This window comes from Melospiza georgiana, chromosome 4, assembly GCF_028018845.1.
Source record: "Melospiza georgiana isolate bMelGeo1 chromosome 4, bMelGeo1.pri, whole genome shotgun sequence".
NCBI lineage: Eukaryota > Metazoa > Chordata > Aves > Passeriformes > Passerellidae > Melospiza > Melospiza georgiana.
The window spans coordinates 8,121,606-8,145,090 of NC_080433.1; the positions used below are offsets into that span (position 1 = coordinate 8,121,606).

General features: G+C 41.3%; 1 protein-coding gene across 4 annotated transcripts in view; it reads right to left on the bottom strand.

The window, feature by feature from the left end:
- Positions 1–23,485, bottom strand: part of GRM3 (glutamate metabotropic receptor 3) — a 105,393-nt gene that overhangs the window by 21,492 nt on the left and 60,416 nt on the right. For all 4 annotated transcript variants that reach the window (XM_058023460.1, XM_058023456.1, XM_058023457.1 and 1 more), the window contains one exon: positions 11,162–12,017. In XM_058023460.1, the coding sequence (XP_057879443.1) occupies positions 11,162–12,017 (856 nt within the window). The remainder of the gene's footprint in view (positions 1–11,161; positions 12,018–23,485) is intronic.

Here is a 23,485-nt window from a genome sequence, read left to right on the forward strand (position 1 = left end):
CTGGTAGACATGTATCCTGGTACAGCAATCTTTGACACAAAGCTGATCACTCAGAGCAGTGATCAGCTGCTGCCTTCATCAGGGCAAAAGAGAAATGTCATGGAAAAATTTTAATTTTACAGAAACCACAGGTAAAATTTATTATTTGGGGCATATGGTGTATAGCTATTTATGTCAAGGGAAGGAGCCACAAGAGCTCAACCTTTTGCTGTTACAGGCAATGGTATAGTTGCTGCTTAGGAGAGTCAAGCAAGCCCATCCCATAAATTTCTACATATGATCAGGCATGTCCTGGTTTTTTGAAGGAAATTAAAACTTGTAAAAGTTAGAGCCACAGAGAAGGTGTTCCCACAGGAAGAGAGCAGGACAAGTCTGTAGTAGAGGTACAGGAAGATTCTTGAGGCTCCAGAGCTGCACAGGAATGGTTAGCTACTGATCACTACACAAATTAAACCTTGGGAACAAGGGAAGGTGGTTTTTAGGGCATAATTATAGAAAGAAGAGCATGTTTGCAACCTGTGCAAAACATCCTGTGAATGGTGAATAAACAAATGCAGGAACAAGAAGGTACAAGGCCTATAACAGCCTTTTCAACAAAAAGAACTGGGACTGTCCCCTGATTGTGGATGCTGGAACTCACCAGTGCTGCTACCTGAACACCAGGAGGTTCCCCCTTCCCTTTGGTGTGTAAAGAGCACTGGTTTTGGATTTGCTGCCCACCCTTTATAAATGAAATCTCAACAGGCATATCTAAAGTATTATTTCTTATTACAGAATTGGGTTAAGCAAAGTGAAATTTTAAAGAACAGTGAGTGAGTGCTCCTTTGAATGTGTGTGTTCATGCCTCTCTGTGTGTTTTCCAACCCATACAACAAATGTGGTTAATACTGGATCACAGAATTATCATGGTATCAGATGTAGCCCTTAGGAATCACATTCCACCCTGAAAATTCATATTCTCTCAGTACAGAGTTATATGGGATTTCTGTAGCAGGTAAGTCCTTCATGAGGACTCTGTTCAAGCCTGGGCTTCCCACAGCTTTCTCACACCAGCAGTTTCCCTGTTTCCTCTGAGCACAGTGCTTTCCCCTCCCTGAATAAAACTATGATGTTTTCTTCACTGGGTCTCATATTTCACCCACAGAACTGGTAAATATTTCCTATGTACAAAGGAATAGTTGCCTTAGCTTATTCCATCAAATTGTCTGGCATCTGTGCATAGCAGCAAGTAGAAAAATGTACTGCATGAAACCTCCATTGAATTGAGGAGCAATTGCAGATGGAAATACATTTAAAAAGTGAATATCTCTCAGCCTTCAGAAATGGTCATGAATTTCTCTTAAGAAGTCTGCTAGATGTATATGTGCCATTGTTCTAGAAGAGATGGGATGATTAATATATTGCCAAGTAGAAAGATGGGCTTGTGCAAGAAAAGCAAAACTCTAGGAGATGGAATTCAGATGCAAGTCTGAGGGCAGAGGCCTTCAGATTGTGAGGTACAATAACCTCTGCTTTCCATCCACTGGGTGTTTGCAGCCACCATTCCCAACCCCACAGCTTCTGGCTCTGAGCTGTTCTTCACATGCATTCAGAAAAGAGTGAGTTTTTGTGTGGAGACCCTACATTCCAATTACTGATCTTGGTAATTTGTTTAAAAAACACATGCCTTAAGTTTAAGGATTTCTATTTGGAGACATGGTCCTTTCTGACTTAGTGCTGACTCCTTTTCATCCCAACAGAGAGCAGGTGAGCTGTCCATGGATGGAGAAAAAAGCAAAAGAGCAAATCAAATGATTGCTCCTGTAGCCATGCTACAGCTGGGATTTCATGGACATTTCTGTTAGAAGTTTCTCTGCCTCTGATATCCCTGTGCATGAATTGTTCCTCTTGCCTTGAAGAATTTTAATCTTCTTTGTCTTCACTTGTTATATGCTCACACAAATACACTTTCAAGGCAGGAAGAAGGAAACAAAAGGAAATGACTCACCCAGATAACAGCAGTGAAATGTATTTTTTACATTATATTCTATATCTGCTAACTAAATAACCATAAATATTGCAGTGATGCCAAGGCAGATATTCTCTGAGATGCTTTTAGAGGCGTTTAGAAACTTGGCTCTGACAAATGAGGAAATGAAAGCCATGCACATTTGTCTGTCAGGTCCATCCAGTTTGCAGATGATGGGAGCTGTGTAGAAGGTCAGTTTGTGAAAAGCACGCATATGTAAAAGCTCCATGAAGATGTAGAGGTGGTTGCTTTTTGAAAAAATGGGAAGAATTTTGGGAAAGATATGTTAGTGGAAAATGTAAACAATGGCTCTTTTGAATTTGGGTTGGGTTTCTTTGTCCCTTCTCTTTGTCCCTGGATCACTGAATGGTGGAGGTTTATTGCACTGAGAATCAGAAATTAAAAAGATAAACTTGAAGGGAGTAGTTCAGGCTTTGCAGAAAGCTGAAATAGATTCACATGCTCATCTGGGCTGCAGCTTACAAGTACAAATACAGCAGTTGTCTTGGGACAAGTTTGTCTGCAAACTTGCTATGTGGAATTGATGTAGGATTCAGGCCACGATCTGTGTCCGGATAGCAGCACCAGGCTGGGTTGAGTGTCAGGGTCTCACTAAAGCAGCTCTACTGCTTTTGTCCCTGTTTGTGTTTAACCACTGTTAGCCTGGAAATATCTTTGTACTGTGCTCTACTGGGTGAAGTAATTATCTTCCAGGGGTGTTGTGAAATGAAAGTTATTTAAAGGAGAAAAGATACTTTTCTATAGATTATGCTTTCACTTCTACCCTTGTAGTATAATTATTTGCTGCCAACAAGGATATGGATTTTATAAAAATAACATTTAGTTATCTTTGGGATTAGACATCTGGATTTGTGACTTTCTGTAGTTTTTCTTTATCACCTTTGGAAAAGATGAGTTTTCTTGGAGAATCACTGGAAATGCAGGGCACACCTAGATTACTCAAAAGAATAGAATAGAATCACCTTCTCATGCTGTCCTCATCCTCAACACTTCTGTGCTCATGTTCTGAGTCCAGCCTTTGCCTTTGGTGAACCCTATCGGAGAATCTCTGCATGCAAGTGAGACTAACTGATATCAGGTGTGGAAGTGACAAAGTGCTCTTCTGTAACAGGTGGTAGAGAAGAATCTGGTCTTTCCATGGGCTTTTCAGAGCCAAATTAGAAGATAAAATGTAAGGGATAGGAATCCTGAACCAAAGTCTTCTTTCTCACCTGCCATCTTCTCCTTCAAGGTCACAGGAAAAAGCAGACCTGACATCTCTTTACCTTTGTGTAAACATTTCTCCCAGGTAAATCTGCATGAAAAATAAGAATATAATTCCATGGTATGTCCTGGGTTGCCCTCCTACTGTAAATCCCAGTAGGATTTGGAAGGGGAATAGTTGGGGGATGAAAAGATTGGATGAGATATCCTGCTCTGAGGACTTGTACTGACCTTTGGTGTTAGGGATTCACATATCATTTGCCAGCAAAACAGAAGAGAAAATAATAATTATTATAAAACAAGCATCAGGCAAACACAGGAGCCTGTGATTTAGAGAAATTAGGTTACCAAGCCTTCTGTCTTTCAAATATGTGCTCTGAAAGAAAATCATTGCTGTTTGCCAGTCATGTGTTTCTCCACAAACACAGGGTGTCTAATCTCATCCTCATTTACACACTCCCATGGATGCTGTGAAATCTAGAGATTTATGACTGCCTAAAGGCTCCATTATTAATAGGAGATAAGCAGCTGACTATAAATTACATACAAGGCATAGACTATATAATTTTATGTTCAGTATTTCATAGCTCAGCTGAAGTGGTGGGTTGTTTAAATATTCAAGTAGAGGAAACGGAGATGGAGATCCAGTTGCAATTTTAGGGATGCCAAAGTACTTTCACCTAAATATGCCACTATAACAAGTTTGGGGCTGTTGCTGGCCTGTGGTTTCTGCAGGCTTTCCAGGAACGACACCCAGCTGGGTAAAGGTCAAAGGCAACATCCTTGCAGAGACTTCCTGAGGACTGTGAAGAGAAGCTGTTGCTGCTCTGCATCCTGCTAATGCTGCAGTTCCCATCCTTCTGTCCACGGGAGCTCAGTGCCCACGTCAGGCAGAGAGCAGTGGCAGCCAGCAGTGGTGGCAGCAGGCAGTGGTGACAGTGGTGGCACCAGGCAAAGGGACCTTGTCCCCAGTTGGATGGGGAGAAATGGCCCAGCACAGCTTGGCCTCAGCTGCTGGAGCTTATCTCAAGAGGTGAAAACACCATTCAGCCTCTGCTCCTGCTCACTCAGGCTAATCACTGTGACTCAGTGACAAAGAAAAACATGAAACAGCAGCTTTTTACCATGGTCTCTGGCTTGATAGCAGGCACCATTAGCAGGTATGTCACTGACCTGCCATCATGGTGAGAGAAGTTTTAATGGGAATTTTATTTGGAACATGTGCCCTAGAGGTGATGGCACCTGTGCCCCTCTGTCAGCCCAGGTATCCATTTCACAGGGTGCAGTGAGTGACACACAACACTCCCAGAGTGCAGACAGTTGCTTGCCATCATGATATCTCAAACCTAAACTAGGTGTTGAAAAGGTTCTAGACTATTTTAGTTTCAACCAGTTTACATCTATAAAGACCTGAGCAAAATCATCTGATTACACAGCTGCCTTACCTTTCAGGAAGTTAGCCTAGAGACCACCCAACCTGCTTTATTCTTTAATTTTATGATTTAATATATTATGAATCTATAGCATGCACAATCAAAATCTATGGAAATGCATATATATATATATACTAATATATATAAATATATTAGTATATACACATACTAAGATCTTCAGGAGGACTAAGTAGAGATTGGTTTATTTACTCTTGGAGGGTAAATTTATATTTTAGGTATTATAAATTTATATATATTATAAATTTATATTTACTCTTGGAGGGTAAATTTATATTATATATATTATAAATTTGTATATATTATAGATTTATAAATAAATATATATAAAATATATAAAATACATATATACACTCATATATTAGAATATACACATACTAAAATCTTCAGGATGACTAAGTAGAGATATTGGCTTATTTACTCTTGGAGGGTAAATTTACCCAAAGTAAAAGAACAGCAGATCCTATGAGGCCTCTAAAGAGAGAAGGAAGGAGAAAGTAGATGAGGCCATCAGGATTACCAGGCCATCAAAATCTCACTGCAGCTCTCTGTGTATTTACACCAATGTGACTCCAATACAGAGAGAATATGGGAAAATACTGTGCAGCTTCAACTGTTCCTCTGCTCTGGAACAGCAAGTCTCAAGTGTGCTTTCAGAGACTGTCCCTTAGCTTCTTGCAAGGTTTTAAACACTATGACACATTTGTGGTCCCAGGAAAAGGCAGTGAGTTTTTCCTATAAACCCTAGACATCTTTTTCATTAATATCTTTAATTAGTATCCTGGGGAATTCACTCATTTTCCTTGCTTTTATTAGCTACAAATCCATAATGTATTACACTTCTACAACTTTCATGATTAACAAGTGGATGCCTTCTGCCCATGTGAGCTTTGCCTCCATCTGAAAGAGTGTTCTGGTTTATTCTACAAATAAGCATCACCAGGAAGGCCACGAGGACCTTGCTGTTACTGAGTGCTGAAGGCAAGGGGGGTCTGACCTGATGAGAAGGAGCTCCTGGATGAGGTAATGGAGCAGCAGGGCCATCTGCTGCAGAGCCTGGGCCTTGAGCTTTAGCCCTCACAGGTACTCCCTGCTGTGAGTTCATAGCTGGCCTTTGAAGTTTCTGCAGCTATAATCCATTCCTGATAGCAAATGCAGCATTCCTTTGGTCTGCCTCCATGCAGCCTGCCTGAGCACTGAGTTTTGAAGTGCATTTCTGACAGGAAATATTTATGGCTAAATCCCAGAGCAGGGACCATGCAATGCTGCTGTGCTCAGAGGTAAGGTGACATCTGCTTGTTGCAGACCATGACTGCAGCTCTTTCTTACTTGGATGGAACAGATACGATGGAAATGGTCTGTGAAATTGTGTTCCCAAAACAGAAGTCACCAGTGCTCCAGAATAAATGAGAAGGTGAATTTGTGCTTCTGCTTCATGTTATTTCAGTGTTGACTGGGGCAGAGTGAGGAGGAAGAGAAGGAAAAATATAAAACACATAGAAATGTAAGACCAGGTAAGAATAGAATTTTTTTCATAGAGTGCAATGGAGGAAAGGGGACAAATCAGACTTGACTTACAAGCCTTTTCTCATTTGGAGTAGTCATTCTGGTTAGCCAGGGGAGAGGACTTGCCCAGGATAAGCTATCTTTGATGACATAGGCTTTTCTGTAGAAGAGATGGATTTCTGAACACAAGACAGAAAGATCCGTGACAGTGACTCTGGTAACTCAGGAGGGAGAAGAGGATAAGAAAAGACACTGAGTACTCTAAATATGCATTGCCTAAAATTTTTAATGATCTTTTTTCCAAGTCTACTACTTTAGCCAAATTCCTCCAACTATTAGCTGCGCAGGTTCAGAAAACTGCATGAGACAGGTGGACATGCGTACATGCCAAAATCCAACCCCCCTCTGCCCATATGCTCCCCCTCTAGACTGAGGACCCTGTCACAGCATCAGCCCTTACTAACTGGAGTGGGAAAAGCTGGAGTCCAGCCCTCCAATCCTGGGTTATCCTGCACAACAGATAAGCAACCCTGGAGCTAATGCTGGTCTTTCATTATCATGGCTGCCCTTCCTCACCCTTCTCTTCCAGTCAAATGCCCTGGAGGAGCAGCTACACCAGGCAGCAACATGTAGGGCACAGCTGTGAAGGACCCTGCCACTTTTTTATCCCAAATGATGGACATCCCTCTCACACTGTCCTGGCACTTGTCAAAAGTGAGGCTTGCAGTAGTGCTGTGGGCAATGACAACATTGCTTTTCTGTGTCCTGCTGGTGGTTTAAACAAGCTAAATTAGTCAGCAAAGCAGTTTGCTGCACTGTCCCCTCCACCCCTGTGAGGGAGCAAGGCTTCTGGATGTGTGGGTTCATCCCTGGAGCCCCTCTGTGTGCTGCCCTTCACCAGGGCATGGCTGGGTTTGGTGAGAAGTTGAGTTTACTCTGTGCTCTCTGCCAGGGAGACCTTTACTTTTGCTCAGCACTTCTTTGTTGTTCTGGTAATAGAAGTTAACAGCCTCTTGAACTGGCATCTCTTTATCAGCAGAAAACCATCATGATTTAGAACATCAAGTGCTGCACTTGTGCCCTCAGGAGGGAATGTAGAGGATGGGAAGATCAAGAAGATGAACCAGCCTATATCTCTTTGAAAGGCCAAACAAACACTGAAACTGAGTACATTTATCTAAGGGCTGGACTTTGTATTCTCATATCCTGCTGCTGGAAGCTGGAATTAGGCACAGGTATCTCTTTTTCCTTTACTAAAAAGATTCAGAATATCACGACATTTGTCATATATGTCTTACTGACTTGCAAGAAAATTATGTGCCTGGTGTATCTCACAGGCAATAAGGAGTGAAATCTCACCCTGTCTTCATCCCACACTGCAGTTCTGTGGAGTTATTTTGATTTAATGAAAAAGGAGAAATAAGTAGGAACCCAGAGATATTAGTGAAATTACCTGTCACACAGCATGTCAGCAGCAGTGGCAACACAAGGATGTATAAACCCTGCCAGTCTCCCACAACCACTCTGCTGATAGCTGGTCCCTGAATATTTCCTTGTAAATCACATTATTGCTGTTCCTGGGACTCTCACTTCAGGCTTTCAGCTAAGTGGCAAAGTGAAAATAAACCTTAATCACTCCATGCTCCATCTGTAGTCAGTAGCAAGGGACATAGGGACAAATCATACCTCACACGGGCTGGAGCACATTCTGTAAGTGCTGATCCCTTCCATTAACTGTAATCAAAGACTAATCAAAACTAATCTGAGTGTGAAGGGTAAATGTCTAAAATTGTTCCATCCCACACCAGTCATAGGAACTCACCCAATCATTTACTCAGACTGGTGTGTGTGAAATTCATGTTCCAGCAAACTGGGGCAAGACATTCAGGGCCATTTGCTTGGCTTCTTCCACCATTTCTTTGCTTCATTTCTGTGCTTGCAGGGCTTATCTATGTGAACCTCTGCCTTTTAGAAGAGGAGGCATTGCTTAAATAGCTGCATATGTGTTTGCAAATACGGTTATCACTGCTCTGTTTCCTGCCTGCTTCCTTGTGGTGGGTCTGGATGTCTAGCCAGGCTAAAGAAGAGAGAACATTCACAGCCTGACTTGGTTGCAGTGCAGCTGCTGGACTGGTAACTTCCGTACCACCCTCTCTCTGTGCTGGGAAAACACTCAGGTGTGGCATTCACATTCTCTGAAAAAATCCCTTCACCCAGGATTTTTCCCCTGGGAAGCTGAGAGGCCTCAGAGAAAAGTGAAACAATTCTTATCTTGTTTACTTCTCCTGTGTTTTGCTCATCTGGAATGTGTTTGGAGATTGTTTACCCACGGGTGATTGTTTCATTGCATTCTGCTGTGAGTTGTTTTCACTCATTGGCCAATCAGGGCCAAGTTGTGTTGGGATGCTGGAGAGAGTCAGGAGTTTTCATTATTATCTTTTTAGCCTTCTGTAAGTATCTTTTCTGTATTCTTTAGTATAGTTTAGTATAGCATTCTTTAATATAATATAGTATCATAAAATAATAAATTATCCTTCTAAGAACATGGAGTCGCATTCATCATTCCTTCCTTCATCGGGGCACCCCACAAATACAATACTCAGGTTTGGAGGTGGAAATATAAGAGCATCATTGATCAAATGTACCATGAAACAAGGTCCTCACATTGCATTAAGGACACACACAAAGATCTTCTTCAGCCAGGAAAGAGCAAAGAATAATTCTTGGTCCCATAAAAAACAATGACAAGACTTATTTGTATTAAAATCTCACATATGTATTAATTCTTCACACTCTTCTGAAAGGAGGAAGGGATGGAAGACTTGCTTAATAACTCACTACATAAAAATCACTCACTTGCTTTGGAAATAACTTATATTAAGACAGGGATTCACATTATAATGGAAGAACTAATAATAAAGAAGATGAGCAAATAATGTTATAAGCTGTTAAAAATGTATATGGAAAAAAGCCATTGGAAAAGAACTTGACAGGTTTCTTAATGTTTTAAATTGGAAATGAAAATTAATGGGTAATAAAGCTCTTCAGAGTTTCAAAGATTTCCATGCTGATTTTTAATACAATTAATTTGGTTCAAAAAAGAGCTTTCTGTTTTCAAAACTGAAAATTTAAAGGCTTCAATTTTTTTCCAGCTTGAACAGCTTCAACTCCCAATTCATAAAAAAATAAAAGTTATTTCAGTCAAAATTGAAGCTATTTTTCCTGGCTCTAGAGAAATAAAAAAATTTCCTGAGATTTTGGTGAAAGAAAATTGGGGTTATTTTGACTTTATATCTAGGTGTTGAATGGGAAAATGCTTGGGAGCTTAAAAATATCTGCATGTTAGAAAAATTATTAAGAATCCTATATTTAAACAAAGGTTGCTTAGTCTTAAGGCTGGAATCAATAGTATTTTCATTTAAGCTCATAAAAATACCTGTGTTGTCAGAAAAATCTTCAAAATAATTGAAGTTTAAAAGATTGAAGTGCCTACTCATTTAGGTGGTCATTACAGTAGTGAAGCATTTCCCTAGCAGGGCCAGAAGCACACCACTGCCTTCCCTCCTGATCAGCATGCCAGGAATGAGCTCCCATGAAGTGCTGTCCTCCTAAAACCAATTGATTTCAACAATTTAAAGACATTCAAGTATCTCTGAGGATAAGTGCAGGCAAGCAAGAAAAGAGCTTCTATGTTGTAAATGCTGTGAAGAGGGGAAAGAGAAAGGATTATTCTTAATTTCTAGAAGTCTAAACCCAAGAAGTTTGTTCCATTCTGACTTGAGTACTTGGCTACAGCAGCTGCATCCCACTGGGAGCGGGAGAAGCACCAGGGATGTGGTTGATAATATCTAGAAGTGATCTGGGTCAAATGCTGAGAACATCTCTAAAGGAGGGGAAAGTTCAAGCTCCAATTTGACAGTTTTATGTAGTTTTCAGTGTTATTAGCATTGTACAAATACTGAAGGTCTCTTGGGATTGAGCATGCTGCACCCTACACATGTTTATCCTTCAATTCCTCTTGGAGCTAGGTCTCACTCAAAGCACAGTGTGATGGTTCCTTACTATCAACTCAGGCAGTTGAGAGTATCAGTTTCACAGTACATAGAAATTCAAGTTCAACCTAGATACTTCAGAAGAAACTCAGACATGAAGAAACAAAAAGGCAGGATGTTCTACACTTTACTTCTTTCCTCTGTAGATCTATTTAGCTCTGCTGAGGTGTAATATTGTTATGGCATAGTATTAAAAAAGCTAAACTCAGCCTTACGTGGTGGCAAAACCACAGAGATGCCATGTGCTGCGCAGCCAGTCCCCATGAAGTTTGCTTATATCATTCCAGATTGATCACCCTCCTCCACATCTCCTGCACATGTTTAATGTAGCTTTTTTATAGTTTGCCATTAAGCCTGTAGTTCCATTACACAGGTAATGGCACTACCCCATATATTTAAATAGTTTATATACATCTGGTTCTATGACAGGAATTATTACTTTACTATCGCAAGGACATTGGCCATGGTCCAGCAATTATGTAAATTTGCAGCAAAGCGAGGGAGAGAAGGCCAAGTCTTGGCATGGGATTAGCAGGCGGCTGCCTGGTGTAGCAGGTGGTAAAGGGACCATTGGCTTTCAGACATGCCCAAACTGGCTGTGAATTAAATGGGTGTTGCTGTGTGGAATTTTAAAGGAAGGAGTGCAATATTGCCAAGACCAGCTGTTACCACCTTCACCTCTTCCTTCTGCTGGAAGCAGGAGGAACATCAGCCTGTTTTTTTTAGGATTCTCATCAAGCTCCTCTTCCTTCTTTTTTCTGCCTTCTTGTGACAGAAGTGACCTTGCCTGTACCACCCTGGTCTGAACTGTGTAAATAGTTGCTACCAGGAATTTGGCTGGTTGTTACCATAACTGATGAACATTTCCTTAATTACACTGCTTAATTACATTCTCTAGGTACCAAAAGAGGAGGTATTACCTGTAAAGTTTACTTTCAGGAGATAATCTTTGTACAGCTTCCTGCCATCCAGATGCTTCATGGCATCACAGAGTTTGGTGGTGTTTGGGCAGAGAGTCCTCTGCATTTTATGCAAGGCGTGAGCCATTGCATACACAGCATTCACAACAAACATGATCTTGGACTCTTGCTCGTAGTTGGAGCTGTTGATGGTGAAGTGCTTTTCACAAGCTTTTCTGTGCGGTTTCCGGTTCTGCAGGTTACACTGGAATTTTTGCTCCCAGAAGTCCTTGAACCAGGGGTTGCGCCTGTTGTTGTAAGGGCTGAGACTCTGGAAGTACCTGTCAAACTCTTTAACCGGGTGGGAAGCGAGCTCCAAGGTGATGGCCCCGGAGGCGATGTGCTCGTTGCCCTTGACGATGCTCTCCTGCGCGCCCCAGCCGTCGCTGGCGATCCAGGTGAAGGACACGTTGAAGCGGTTGGCGGCCGCGATGAGCTCCCGGGAGTCATCACCTCGCATGAAGAGCACCACCACCCTGGCGTTGGGCTTCTGGAGCAGCTCCCTGATCACACCATCATAGGACTTCCTGATGTTGGAGCGTCCCACCTTCTCGGAGGTGGCGATGCAGATGTTGCGCAGGCGAGCTTCCTGCTCGAAGGCCTCGATGCCCGTCTCGCCGTAGTCTCCCTCGGAAGCCACCGTGGACACGTAGGTCCAGTTGAAGAACCGCAAGATTTCAGCCATGGCTTTGGCTTGGTAGAAGTCCGGGGGCACGGTCCGTGCGAAGTAATCGTAGCGGGATTTGTCGCTCAGCTTGGCGCTGGTGGAGGCGTAGCTGATCTGGGGGATCTGGAAGAGTCTGAGCAAATTTGCCACCTAGAGACAAAGCAGGGTGCATGGGTTATTAAAGAGGGGTATTTATAAAATGGAACAGAAATATTTAGGGAAAGGCACTGACAGTGTTTTTTAATGAGAGATGTTCTGGCGATCACAGATTGAGGGTGTTGATAGAGGATGTTAATAACAAACTCCAGGGAAAGCATTGCACTGAACATATGCACAAAACCTGTTCTGATGCCCAGTTAATTCCCTGGGTCCTGCTGGGACTGTAATGGACCTTTGTTTTCATGAAACTCAGCCTGTTTAAACAACAGATGATTAGACACAAATGGACAATATATTTCAGTTTCAGACCGTGTTCCTTACTAAGGCCTGGGGATTTGCATGCCTTTGCTGTTCATAGTAGGATTCATCTTCTCCAAGATTCATTCTATTTGATGACCAAATACACTAATAAGACATAAGTTTCTCTTTTGTGCAAGTATCACAAATATACAGGCCTTTTGTAAAACTTTCTAATTTCAGTTATTCAAGCTAAGTCCCCACTTCTCCTATTTTTTACTCATTTAACCTTTTTTTCTGAGACATTCTGGCTGCAGACCAGCTGAGATGGCACATTTTTTGCATGTTAGTACTCTTCAAGTGTTTCACACGGTCAGAGTACCACAGAATCACACACTCACAGAATCATAGAATGGTCTTAATTGGAAGACACCCTCAAGGATCATTGAATCCGACTTTTAAGTGAATGGGCCATGTGGCAACCAAACCCATCACCTTGGAATTATAAGCACCGTGCCCTGCCCAACTGAACTAATGTCATGTTGACCTACAGTTTCTAATAAAAAATAAAAAAATTTAATAATCTCTATTTATCATTCCAGTTTGATTTATGTGGTCCAAAGTCCTACTTTTTCTTTTTCTTTTTTTCATATTTGACTATGTCCAATACTTAAATATTTCCAAATCTACTCTGCTGCTCTCACAGAAGTGCCACTCTTGATCATATCTGGAAATAAATGAAGAAAGGTTATGGCATTTTTTTCCTATTTTAGTTTCTTAAATGACAAAGAGAAGATTGGTGACTGGAAGTTCTTTCCAGTAAATAAAATTTGAAGCTAATCTTAGAGTACAGCCTGACGAAATAATTTGAAAAGCAACAATGTGCTTGAGATTTCTGCACTAGTGTACTCGAAATTCCCAAGGGAAACTTATTAAAAATTGCCCAATCCTTTAATTTTTTAATCTTCCCCAGATGTTTCTTTGACCAAAGATTGTCTGTAAGAATTCAAAGGCAAAGGACTGTTTTGAAAAAAATATTGTAGAAGAGGCAAGTTTGGAAGTTTCAGACATCAGTAGCCAATTAGAGTGTCTGGTGGAAAAAAACCAAAAAAAACCAAAAAACAAGCAGAAGAATTTTGTTGCTTTTCAGCAACCTGTATGACTTAGGATTTTATAGATTTAGATTCTGTCTTTTCTGTGATGCAGACACTGAACTAGTGCCCTTGTAAACTGGGTAATCTCATCTGGGCCAGACTCTGCTGTGAGCCACATATGTACAGGGGCTTTCACAACCTCTGGACCACATGGAACTGAGGACTTCAGGAGGTTCTTATCCTCCTGTTCTTCTGCAACACCAGTAAAGACCGAGTGTCCTGTCCAAGCTGTGAAGTTGAAGTTTGCCTTCACAAAAACACCATTGTTAGTGTTTTATTTTAGTTTAAGCCAAAACAAAACCTTTCCTACAGTGCTTGGAAGGAGTATCCTGGATTGTAGCTGACAGTGCAGTTTTGCCAGTGGGTACAGGCACAAGGCTGGGAATGCTGCAGCTGAACGAGTTACTGTCCCTCAGAAAGAAGCTGTTGTGTTCTCAACCTCCCTGCTGGATGGTAACAATCATTAAACTGCCTTATACTGGAAATGTGGGATTTAATTTGCATCTGGTGATGGAAATGAACAGCTTTAAAGCAACAGGATCGGAAGAGAGGCTTGTTCTGTCACCAAGGTACAATGGATGCTTTGAGCATTGTTAAGTCCCTGTGGCTTTGTAAGTTTGATTACATGCCCACATATCCACATGGTTTGGTTCACATGTCCTCTCTCAAGAGCACTCCGATTTGGAAATGAGAATGTACTCCATGTAGCTATTCTGGAACATTTCCTGCAGAACTGTGTGGGCTGGAATTGCTATTCTTGTCTCAGTTTATTCTAGCAGGAGTTATTTCATTTGTGCTAAACCATAATGAAGATATGCACACATACCATTCTGCATTTCCCCCCTCAAATTTGCTAAAGAAAAAGTCCATTTTCAGCAGCTCAGGTAATGCTGGTCAGTGAGTGGACAAGCCTTCAACGCATCAACTCTCAGAAAGGTTCTCCTAACAGATACGGCAGCTTTATAGCTAGTTTGGTTTCATTTTCATTTTTTACTTTTTCTGTTTGTTTGTGCCTTTTTAATTTTTTTTTCTTTTAGTCTGAGAAGCAAAAGCATCCATAGAACTGCTCTCCCAGTTTACATAGGGGCCCTCAGCCTTGGAAGCAACTATATTTCCAGGGTCCCTGCGAACACCTGTAATTCTCATTCCTGTGCTCTAGGAGAAGAAAGTTTTCATGTGTTTACAGCTGTTTGCTGTAAAGCTCTTCATTACAAAGCTGTCCAGGTGGTAGATTTTCCATGGACTAAAAAAATACAAGGAAGTCTGATTAATCATAAAGAACAGTGACCCAATCATCCCTGAGAACTATTACTGCTCATATAGTTCAGTTAAGTTGTATCTGTTATTAATTCAGATCAGGACACTCATGAAATTCTCAAGTGGGGATTTTCTGGAATATTGTACATTGTGATATTAGGGATGTATTTTTCCAAAAAGCTCAAGTCTCAGGCACTTAGCTGATGCAATTGATTTCAGAACAGTCCCTTTTCCCAGCCATTTTCATGCTGATCTGAGCATTTGATAATGAAAATATTATCCTGGTTAAGAGGCTAACAGTATCTAGCAGGGTCTGCAGAGGAGCTGATATCTAAGACTGTGTCTGCTCAGGGAAGTGGAGGACAGTGGGATGTAAACCAGAGTTATGTGCACTGAGATTGAACCACCTGAGGCACACCTCCAGTGTAGCTCCATGGTGCCTTGGCATGTGTGGAACAGCTTCAAAATTGCAGTGCAGATCCAGCTTTTGCTCAGTGAAATAATTTATTCTGGCAAAGCTCCAGGGAGCAATTTAATCAAGCCTTGGTGCATGCAATTAGTGCCTGAAATCCATATGTTGGTACTTAAGCAGCAGTAGTAGCCAGGTTTTTTCACTGTCAAAACTGTTGGGCTTTGCAGACACCTTTGAAGATAAATCTGGATGTTCTGCATCTGCAAACTGAACCAGCCACTTAGCAGAGCAGGATGAGGGTGGAATCTGCATTCAGAGAGATGGGAAAACTTTATTGCTCTTGTGCTGCTGGGTTTATTAGTGCAGCCACCATCCTGTGGTCAGGGGCCACTCCCCAGGCAAACCTGGCTCTCCCTCAGCTGCTGGGATGGTGATTTGGTGGGTGATTTGTTGAGCATGGCTGTAAGTCCAGTGCCAGCCACAGGGACATGCTGGCACCAGCAAATCCTGCAAATGGAGTGGCTGTGGCAGTGCCAGGGGAAACCAGTGTCCCTCTCCCTCTCTGCACCTGTCACTCCTGCTTCTCTGAGCTGCAGGGATAGCATAAATGCTTGTGAGATATTGCCAATCTTTTTGAAACACTGAAAATGGCTTCGTAACAACCACCTGCAAGGAGCCATGAATTAGATTCAGCTATCAAACACATGAACCTGTGTTTGGTTGTATTTGTGGCCATTCAAGAATCCTGCTGGTAAAATGGAGACAGATAAGCAACACCTCTATGTCTCAGTAATCTTGATCTATCTTATGATTTATTGAATCTCACAGAACATTTTCTTTAACCTTTATAAGATTTTTATTTTTGCTGGCAGTAGAATTTATTCTGATGTTTTGGTTAAAAATTTCCCTTTTTAATGGCCCTGAGATTATTACATTGATTTTTTTGAATGTATATATGGGACTGGAAAACACAGGAAATATTTTGGACAAAAGAAGGAAAGATAAATCTCAAATGTGTTAGATAGAACAAGTAGAGTGTTTTTACCACAATTCACAAGTGCGTATTGCACATTTGTTGGACAGAGGAGGCCCCTTGTTAGATGACAGTGCTCTCTGCCCTTCTGAAATTTAACCATGAGAGAGTCTCATGGCACTTAATGTGGCTTAATGAATCTAATTTCACAGAGCTCCTTTGAGACAGGGAAGAGCTACTCTGAACAGACAATAAATTAGGCTGTGGAACAGAATAACATTAAGGTAAAGTTTTTTCTCTGCTGAGAAACTGGGCAAATTTCTGGCTCTCAGAGCTGCAATCTGTCCTAATGGAGATTCTTTTGTTGCCTTTGGTCTCCTGAGAAAGTCTTTCTGTCTCTGGGAATAAGTTGCAAGTCCAGATTCCCACAGCAAGACCATGGCAAAGCCATGTCCCAAGGTTTTTCCTAATTTCATTGCTATAACACAGGGCCTTAGCTCTTGCTTTGAAAAAAACATGGACTGTGGCTGGTGTATGTTTTATCCAGTTCCTAAATGATCTGCCTTGAAATCTGTCTTGTTGCCTTTTGGTTATTATTTGGGCAGCTGGAAGTCAAACTGCATCTAAAACATTCATACCAATATATAATACAGGGGTTTTTTTTCCTGATTTAATTTTTTTTTTTTTGTTTCTAAAATATAAAAATACACCAAAAGTTTGGCAGAAAGAGCTATTTTAGAAAGGCAGGAAAGAAACACTTGTTCTGAATGGGCTGGGATGTGGGTGGCAGGCATAAACCTAAGGTAGAGAATAAATGAGGTACCTCTCTAGCCAACAGCCTCCTGTGCAGTCTCCCCATGGTCTCAACTACTGGAATGTACATTTTTTCCTCAGGTTAAAGTCTCCCTTTTTTCCAATTTATGAGTATTTTTTCCTATCCTCTGGTCCTGCATGATGTTGATAAAGACATTTACTTTGCGTTCCTCAGAGCAAACCTGTACACACTGAAAAGCTGATATTAGTTTCCCACCAAACCTTCTCCAGGCTAAACACATGCAGTTCCCTCAATTTCTTTCTGTAGTGTTTGTGCTCCTGATTATCCTCCCCATTATTATATTTGTATTTATTGAATCATTCTTTTACCAAGGGACTGAAAGTTAGAGGTAACACTCTAGATGTGGTCTAAAGAGAATAGAATAGACAGAAATACTTATTTCCATCTGTGTACTGGCCATGTTCTGCAGATACAGCCCAGCAGGCTGTGAGCTGCCAGACTGCATCTCTGGCAATAAACATGAGCAATACTGAAAAGCTGGGCTCCACCATAATTTTCCCCCTTCTCTTGGGATTTAGTAGGCTCCTACCTGGGAGCAGTGTGTCCCTGAGTGACTCAGTCTGGACACTTCTGGCATCCTCACATAATTTGGGAGTATTTAGGAGGAGGAGAGTTCAGTGATGCAGATGCAGCTGCTCACCTTGGACCCAAGAAAAAATTTACTCCAAGCTAATTTGCTTTCAAATGAGGACCCTAAGGGCCTCACTGCTTTCAGAACTGAAAAATCTTTGTCAGCCTGCAACATCACCTCTCCCTAATCCATTTTTAAACTAAGGATGCCATCTCTGGGATATCATAATAAGCGCTAATGAAGGCAGTGGCTGCACAGGGGCTGTGTCATGACCTGCAGCAAAAAGCACCAATTTGGCTTCAGCAGAACTGCAAGCACTGACCCCAGAAAGTCACTGAGAATGCCAATATCCCAGTTCTTTAAATCACCAAAGGTCGCTTGTAAGGAACTCAACCAGATGCAGTAAGGTTATTTAGGAATCCCAGCCCGGCTTTTTCTCCTGTGGAATCTTATGGTGCATTGCAGGACTGAAGTGATTTCTATCAGCTTTTACACTCTTTGGTATTAAGAGACCTGTTTCCTACTTTGTAGGTATTGTTCCTTAAAAAAATAGCTTCCAAAAGATAACTGAGGAAAAGATAATTCACTATCAAACAAATAGAAAATGTCTGGCATTTTTTGTTAGTGGGAAGAGGGGTGAAGTCTTGCTCTTCTGAAAATGAGGAGCAATGAAGCTGGGAAAAATATAGCTAAGTGTTTGCAGTGGACTCAGTAGCTGCCACACAGAGAGAAGCAGTGTTTGAACTGTGAAATAACTTCATCTGCAAAATGAACATCAGAAATAAGGAATACTGTCAGAATAACAGCTAGGATTTCTGCACAGGACTTGAGAATTTCTTTTCATATTTGTGTCTGTCCTGTGCAATAAAAAGCAAACCATGGAGGGCATGCAGAGAAATGTTGTGCTTTGAAGGAATTGTTTGGAAATCTTTTTTCCTGCAGGGGAAGGCACAGTGAGCTGTCACATATGCACTCTGCCTCCACACAGCATTACTGTTGCAGTGAGGTAAACTGAGCACCAAACCTGCACCTGAAAAGAGACTTGTGCAGAAGATCATGCTTTGCCTGAGAGTGCAACTCTTCTCTGAGACTTCATAAACCTGCCTGTGAATCATGTCCCGTTTACACAGGATCAGAAAAGGTATACTAAAACTGGGGCTGCTGGTTCTAAAGGAACATGGAATTACTTCTGGAATTAAAAGAGTTATCATTGATAAATATGGTAATTTGAGACTTGTTAACTGATGAGTAAATCCTAGTCAGAAGGGGTAGAATAAGTATAGGTGATGTCTAGGTGACCCTAGCTAGTTCTTATTCTTGGCCACTTTCTCTTGTAGTGACATCCTTTCCCACTTGGAGCAGTTTATGGCTCTCTACAACTCCCTGAAAGGAGATTGCAGTAGGTGAGGGTTGGTCTCCTCCCCCCTAACAAGTGATAAGACAAAGGGAAAGGGTCTCAAGTTGAGCAAGGGGAGTTTAGATTAGATATTAAGAAAAATTTCTTCACGGAAATTGGAACAGGCTGCCCAAGGATGTGATGGATTCACCAGCTCTGAAAGTATTCACAAAACATAGATGTGGCACTTGGGAACATGGTTTAATGGTGGGCTTGGCAGTGCTGGGTTAAAGGTTCCACTCAATGATCTTAGAGGTCTTTTCCAACCTCAACAATTCCATGATTCTCTCATTGTATGGTAGAGCTCCTTCCTTCTTACCTGTGATCTCAGTGGTTACTTATCCACCCCTGTAAAGTCTTACAATTTCCCCTTAGCAAAAGGACAAAATGCGCACACTTAGGAAATAAAAATTATAGCCCAAAACGAAATCAAAATGATTACAAAGTAATCAGTTACAGTGGGATTTTCAGAGAAGCCAGAGGGAGGTACCCACATTCCTTTGAAATCTCTGGGAATGAAATGCTCAGTGTTCTTTGGGCATTTGAAAACCTCAGCCTAGTGGCTGTTCAGGTTCTGAATGTGGAATAGAAACAAAGAGAGGAACAAACAGCAAGGATCTGGCTGAGGGGTGGTGGAAAGAGGGGAAGAACAGAGATAAAAGAGGGGAGAGTTTAAAGGAGACACATGGAAGCTGGCAAGTGCATGTGTGGCTTAAATGCTGGTGGTAGGTGGCCCAGTTCAGAGAATGGATTTTTTAGTAAGAATCTGGTTCACTTTCACAAGCACAAAATCACCAGAGGCTGTCAGTCCACAGCACAAATGGGTTGTGTGGCTTGGCAAACCTCTGAAACCTGCTGCCCATGTCTCCTGCCCACATCCCTGTGGGGTCCATGCACAGTGGGACAGAGCCCTGTATGCTACGTTTTGTTTACTTTTTGGTTCATTTAAGGATTTTACACTATTTTCAGTGGTGATGGAAGTCAGCAGCTATTGTTAAGACTCGGGTTGAAAGACGGTTTATTCTTGGAGGAAGGAAATGGAGGTGATTAGCTTTCAGGCTCCATGAGCCCTTGGCAGACTTTTGTGGCTAAGGAGAAATGACAGCCAGGAAAAGATTGCCAGTAAATGAGTACATATTTTGAATTTCATGCCAGATGGTCACTCAGGAGTGGCTTTAGCTTTTCTGATAGCAGTAATGCACCGTTAAACCTGCTGCAGTGGTTTTGTTACAGTTTACTTGAGACACAGCAAGGAACTGAAGAGAAGACAGCAGGGCACTGGTTTCTGTTCTGCCATTTTTTCTGGATGAGGCTCTAAATTGGAAATAACTTTTGTGGTTGTGATCTGGAGGTATTGTGTGTTGACAGCCAGGTGACAGCCAGGATAAAATCTTTACATCATGTCAATATAATATACATAGACATTAAAAATCCAGCCCACCTAAAGGAATGATTTAATTTTTTTAAGAGCTGACTGCAGGGAAGAAAAATCAAGTTTTCAGAAACAGGGAAGAACAAACCCAGCACTTGAATAAAGGTGTTCCTGCAACCACATGCATATTCCTGAAAAGAGCAGACCTAAGTATCTCAAGTATGGAATTGGGATTGGCTATGCAGGTGCTCCTCTGCAAATGAATACTGCCTCTGTTTCTTATTATCTTTACTGTGTCAATCTCTCCAAGGAAAATATGTTTGAAATTTCTGTTGTAAACTAAGAGTGGATAACCTGGCTCAGATGAAAAGCCACAAGCCCAAAAAAAACTCCCCAGATTTGTAATTCTTCATTTCCTGATGCTAAATTCAACTCAAGTCAGAATTTTATTTCATGAAAACAGCTTTTTAATTTTTTTTAAACATGAGCTTTTCCATTGACTAAGAATCCTGGCTTGAGTTTTGAAGAATCAAATGCTGTGCAGATTGGGCTCACTGCTAATTTAAACACAACATCTAAAAACTAATTATCCAGATCATCATTAACGATAATAGCCTAGTCTGACCAGAAAATAATTAAGCATTCTGCATTCTCTTGTTGTTTTTAGTCTCTGCAAAAAGTGCCTATCTTACATACTGACTCAGTGGGGAAGGTGTTCATTGCTGATTTACCAGCAAAATCTTTTATTCCTTAGTGGAAGGGTAATGAAAGAAGTACAAATCTGACAGCAGGAGCATCATGAAGTGATTTGGCAGACAGCTGTCCAGAAAAAAAAGCAGGAGAGGGAGGGCAAAGGGAGGGGAAGAAAAAATATTGAAATATAAAGACAAATTCACAGGAGGGGGAGCAAAAAGCCAGGAATAATTTTTGTCTGAAGAACTCAGCATGTTTTATTTTAAGGCTAAGAAACTGCACTGTGGACTTTATGGTGTTTACAGCTCTCAGCAAAAGAAAAATGTTTGCCAGGGCTACATCTGGAAGCATCCAGCACCCTGGATGCTGCTTGAACACTCAGGGAAAGGGGTGCTGAGCCTTGCAAACACACCCCTGGTGAAATATTTTGACTTTCAGCAGTGGTGTGATTCCAGTTGTTACTGGAGCTACTCTGTCCAGGTGACTGGCTCTGAAATTGGTATGGCACCAAAATGCTTGCCTTTAATGCTTGAAAGTCCTTACAATTTCAGGCTTGAGTCTGCAATGTCTATTATTCTTGACAGGGATTTTCTTTTGAAAGAGAACTTGTGACTGACTATCTTAGCAGGATGGGCAACAGGAGTGAATAGCTTAATTGTCTTTTCTAGGCTTAATTACATCTTTTTTATAGGTGGTGTGAAATCTAGAGGAAAGCTAGAAAAGAGAGACTGAAGGAAGGCCAACACAATCCATGTAAAGAGAGAATAAACATCTGAACACTTTTTTCTAGAAGAAAAAAAGGAAGATGCTTGATGACAAGTTGAATGATTTGTGAAACTATTTGTTTTTCTGAAGAACAGTGTTAAGAAAGATCTCACTTTTAAAAACTTTTGATAAGTCTAGGGAAGATCATAGAGTAATATTAGCTATAAGTATTGTTCCATCATCCTCCTTAGGTTTTAAAAATTGGATGACCTACAGATTTCCATAGACCTATATTACCATTTTTTACATGTACTGACTGAGAAAATCTCTAATCAGGACTTCCCATTTCCATTGGACAGCTGCTCCAAAAATAAGATTTTGGAATATGAAACATCTATATACACTCATCTATATACACACATTTATATACATATATAAATAATGTATATTTGATTTGTGCTGCGTCCAATCTACTGCCTCAGATATGGATTTAGTCTCAGTGATCACCAGAAATGGGCTTCAAAGGGACAGGCTGACAGATCTTGTGCAAGAGGCCACTGAGTACTTTAGAAATGTGATCTGACTCCCTCTGGGTTTCTGGGAGGGAATGAAATACCTGCACAACCTTCTTGGCTGTCACTACTTTTATAGATATGTCTTTTAGGCTACCTTATATCTTCATGTCCTTTGGACACACTTGAACTTAGAGTAGACTGAGGAACACACTGACCACAAACCAAAGGTACAGCAAAAAACTCCCACTCCCCCACCAGTGGGATAGGGCAGTCATATGATGCTTCAAAATATTTTGCCCACCTTCAGAAAGTTGTAGCTCTGGGAACTGCTGAACCATAGGAAGTATCTAATAAAATTTCTTATTTTTGTTTCTAGTCACTTCTGGAACTCATTCAGCTTTTAGGGTCCACAACAACCTACCATTTGCTGGTTTCATTTGATGCATTCTTTGTGTTATTGGAAGAGGCAATGAAAAATGATTTCCTTAACAGTTTGTGCTGCCCAAGGTTCTGTAGCTACCATTTCCCCCCTTCAGATATCTCTTTTTCAGCCTGAAACTTACTTGTTCTTTGTGCTCCAAGTGATCAGACCCACATAACTGGTGAAGGATACACTCCTGCTCTGCTAGCTGGTCCACAGAGGGACAAAACCACTTCTACTACAAGAGATGGCTGAGGTTCTGCCCTGCAGAAACTGTTCTCCTGCAGTATGGGTAAAGATTTGCCCTTACATTCCCTACTATGAATACAAAGATGGGTTACACACTGGAATACAAAAGGAAATAAAACACAATTTCTTTAAATTCTTCTGTGCTCGTGCATGTCCTATGGGATCTGACCATGCTCCCAACTGATGGGATTTTATGCCTTCACAAGAGCAGCAACCAGCTCCCCAGAGTAATTCTGATTGAAATGAACATTGGATGAACTCTTGCCCTATTTATGAAACAGGCAAATGAGGTTCTGTGGGCTTTCTGTCACTTCTGGGATAGTCTGCAGTACACAAGAACTCTTATTGCTGTTGACACTGGTGCAGCCATTAAGGCTTGTGCTCAGTCTGGAAAAATGTCCTACACTGAGTCTGAAAAAACATCCTGCACTGTCAAATCTTGATCCCTTTGGAAACCTGCAGCTGACCATGAAGAAATACCAGATGCAGGGTCTTAGTCTGCATCAGTCTGGGCTTCAGACAGCACCCATTGTGATTATGAGTCGTGTGAACTGGCTTGTTTTATTTGACCCTAAATAATGTGAGAACAGAATCACAGAATCATTTAGGTTGGAAAATATCTCCAAGATCCCAGAGTACAACCTTTGATTGATCACCACCATGTCAGCC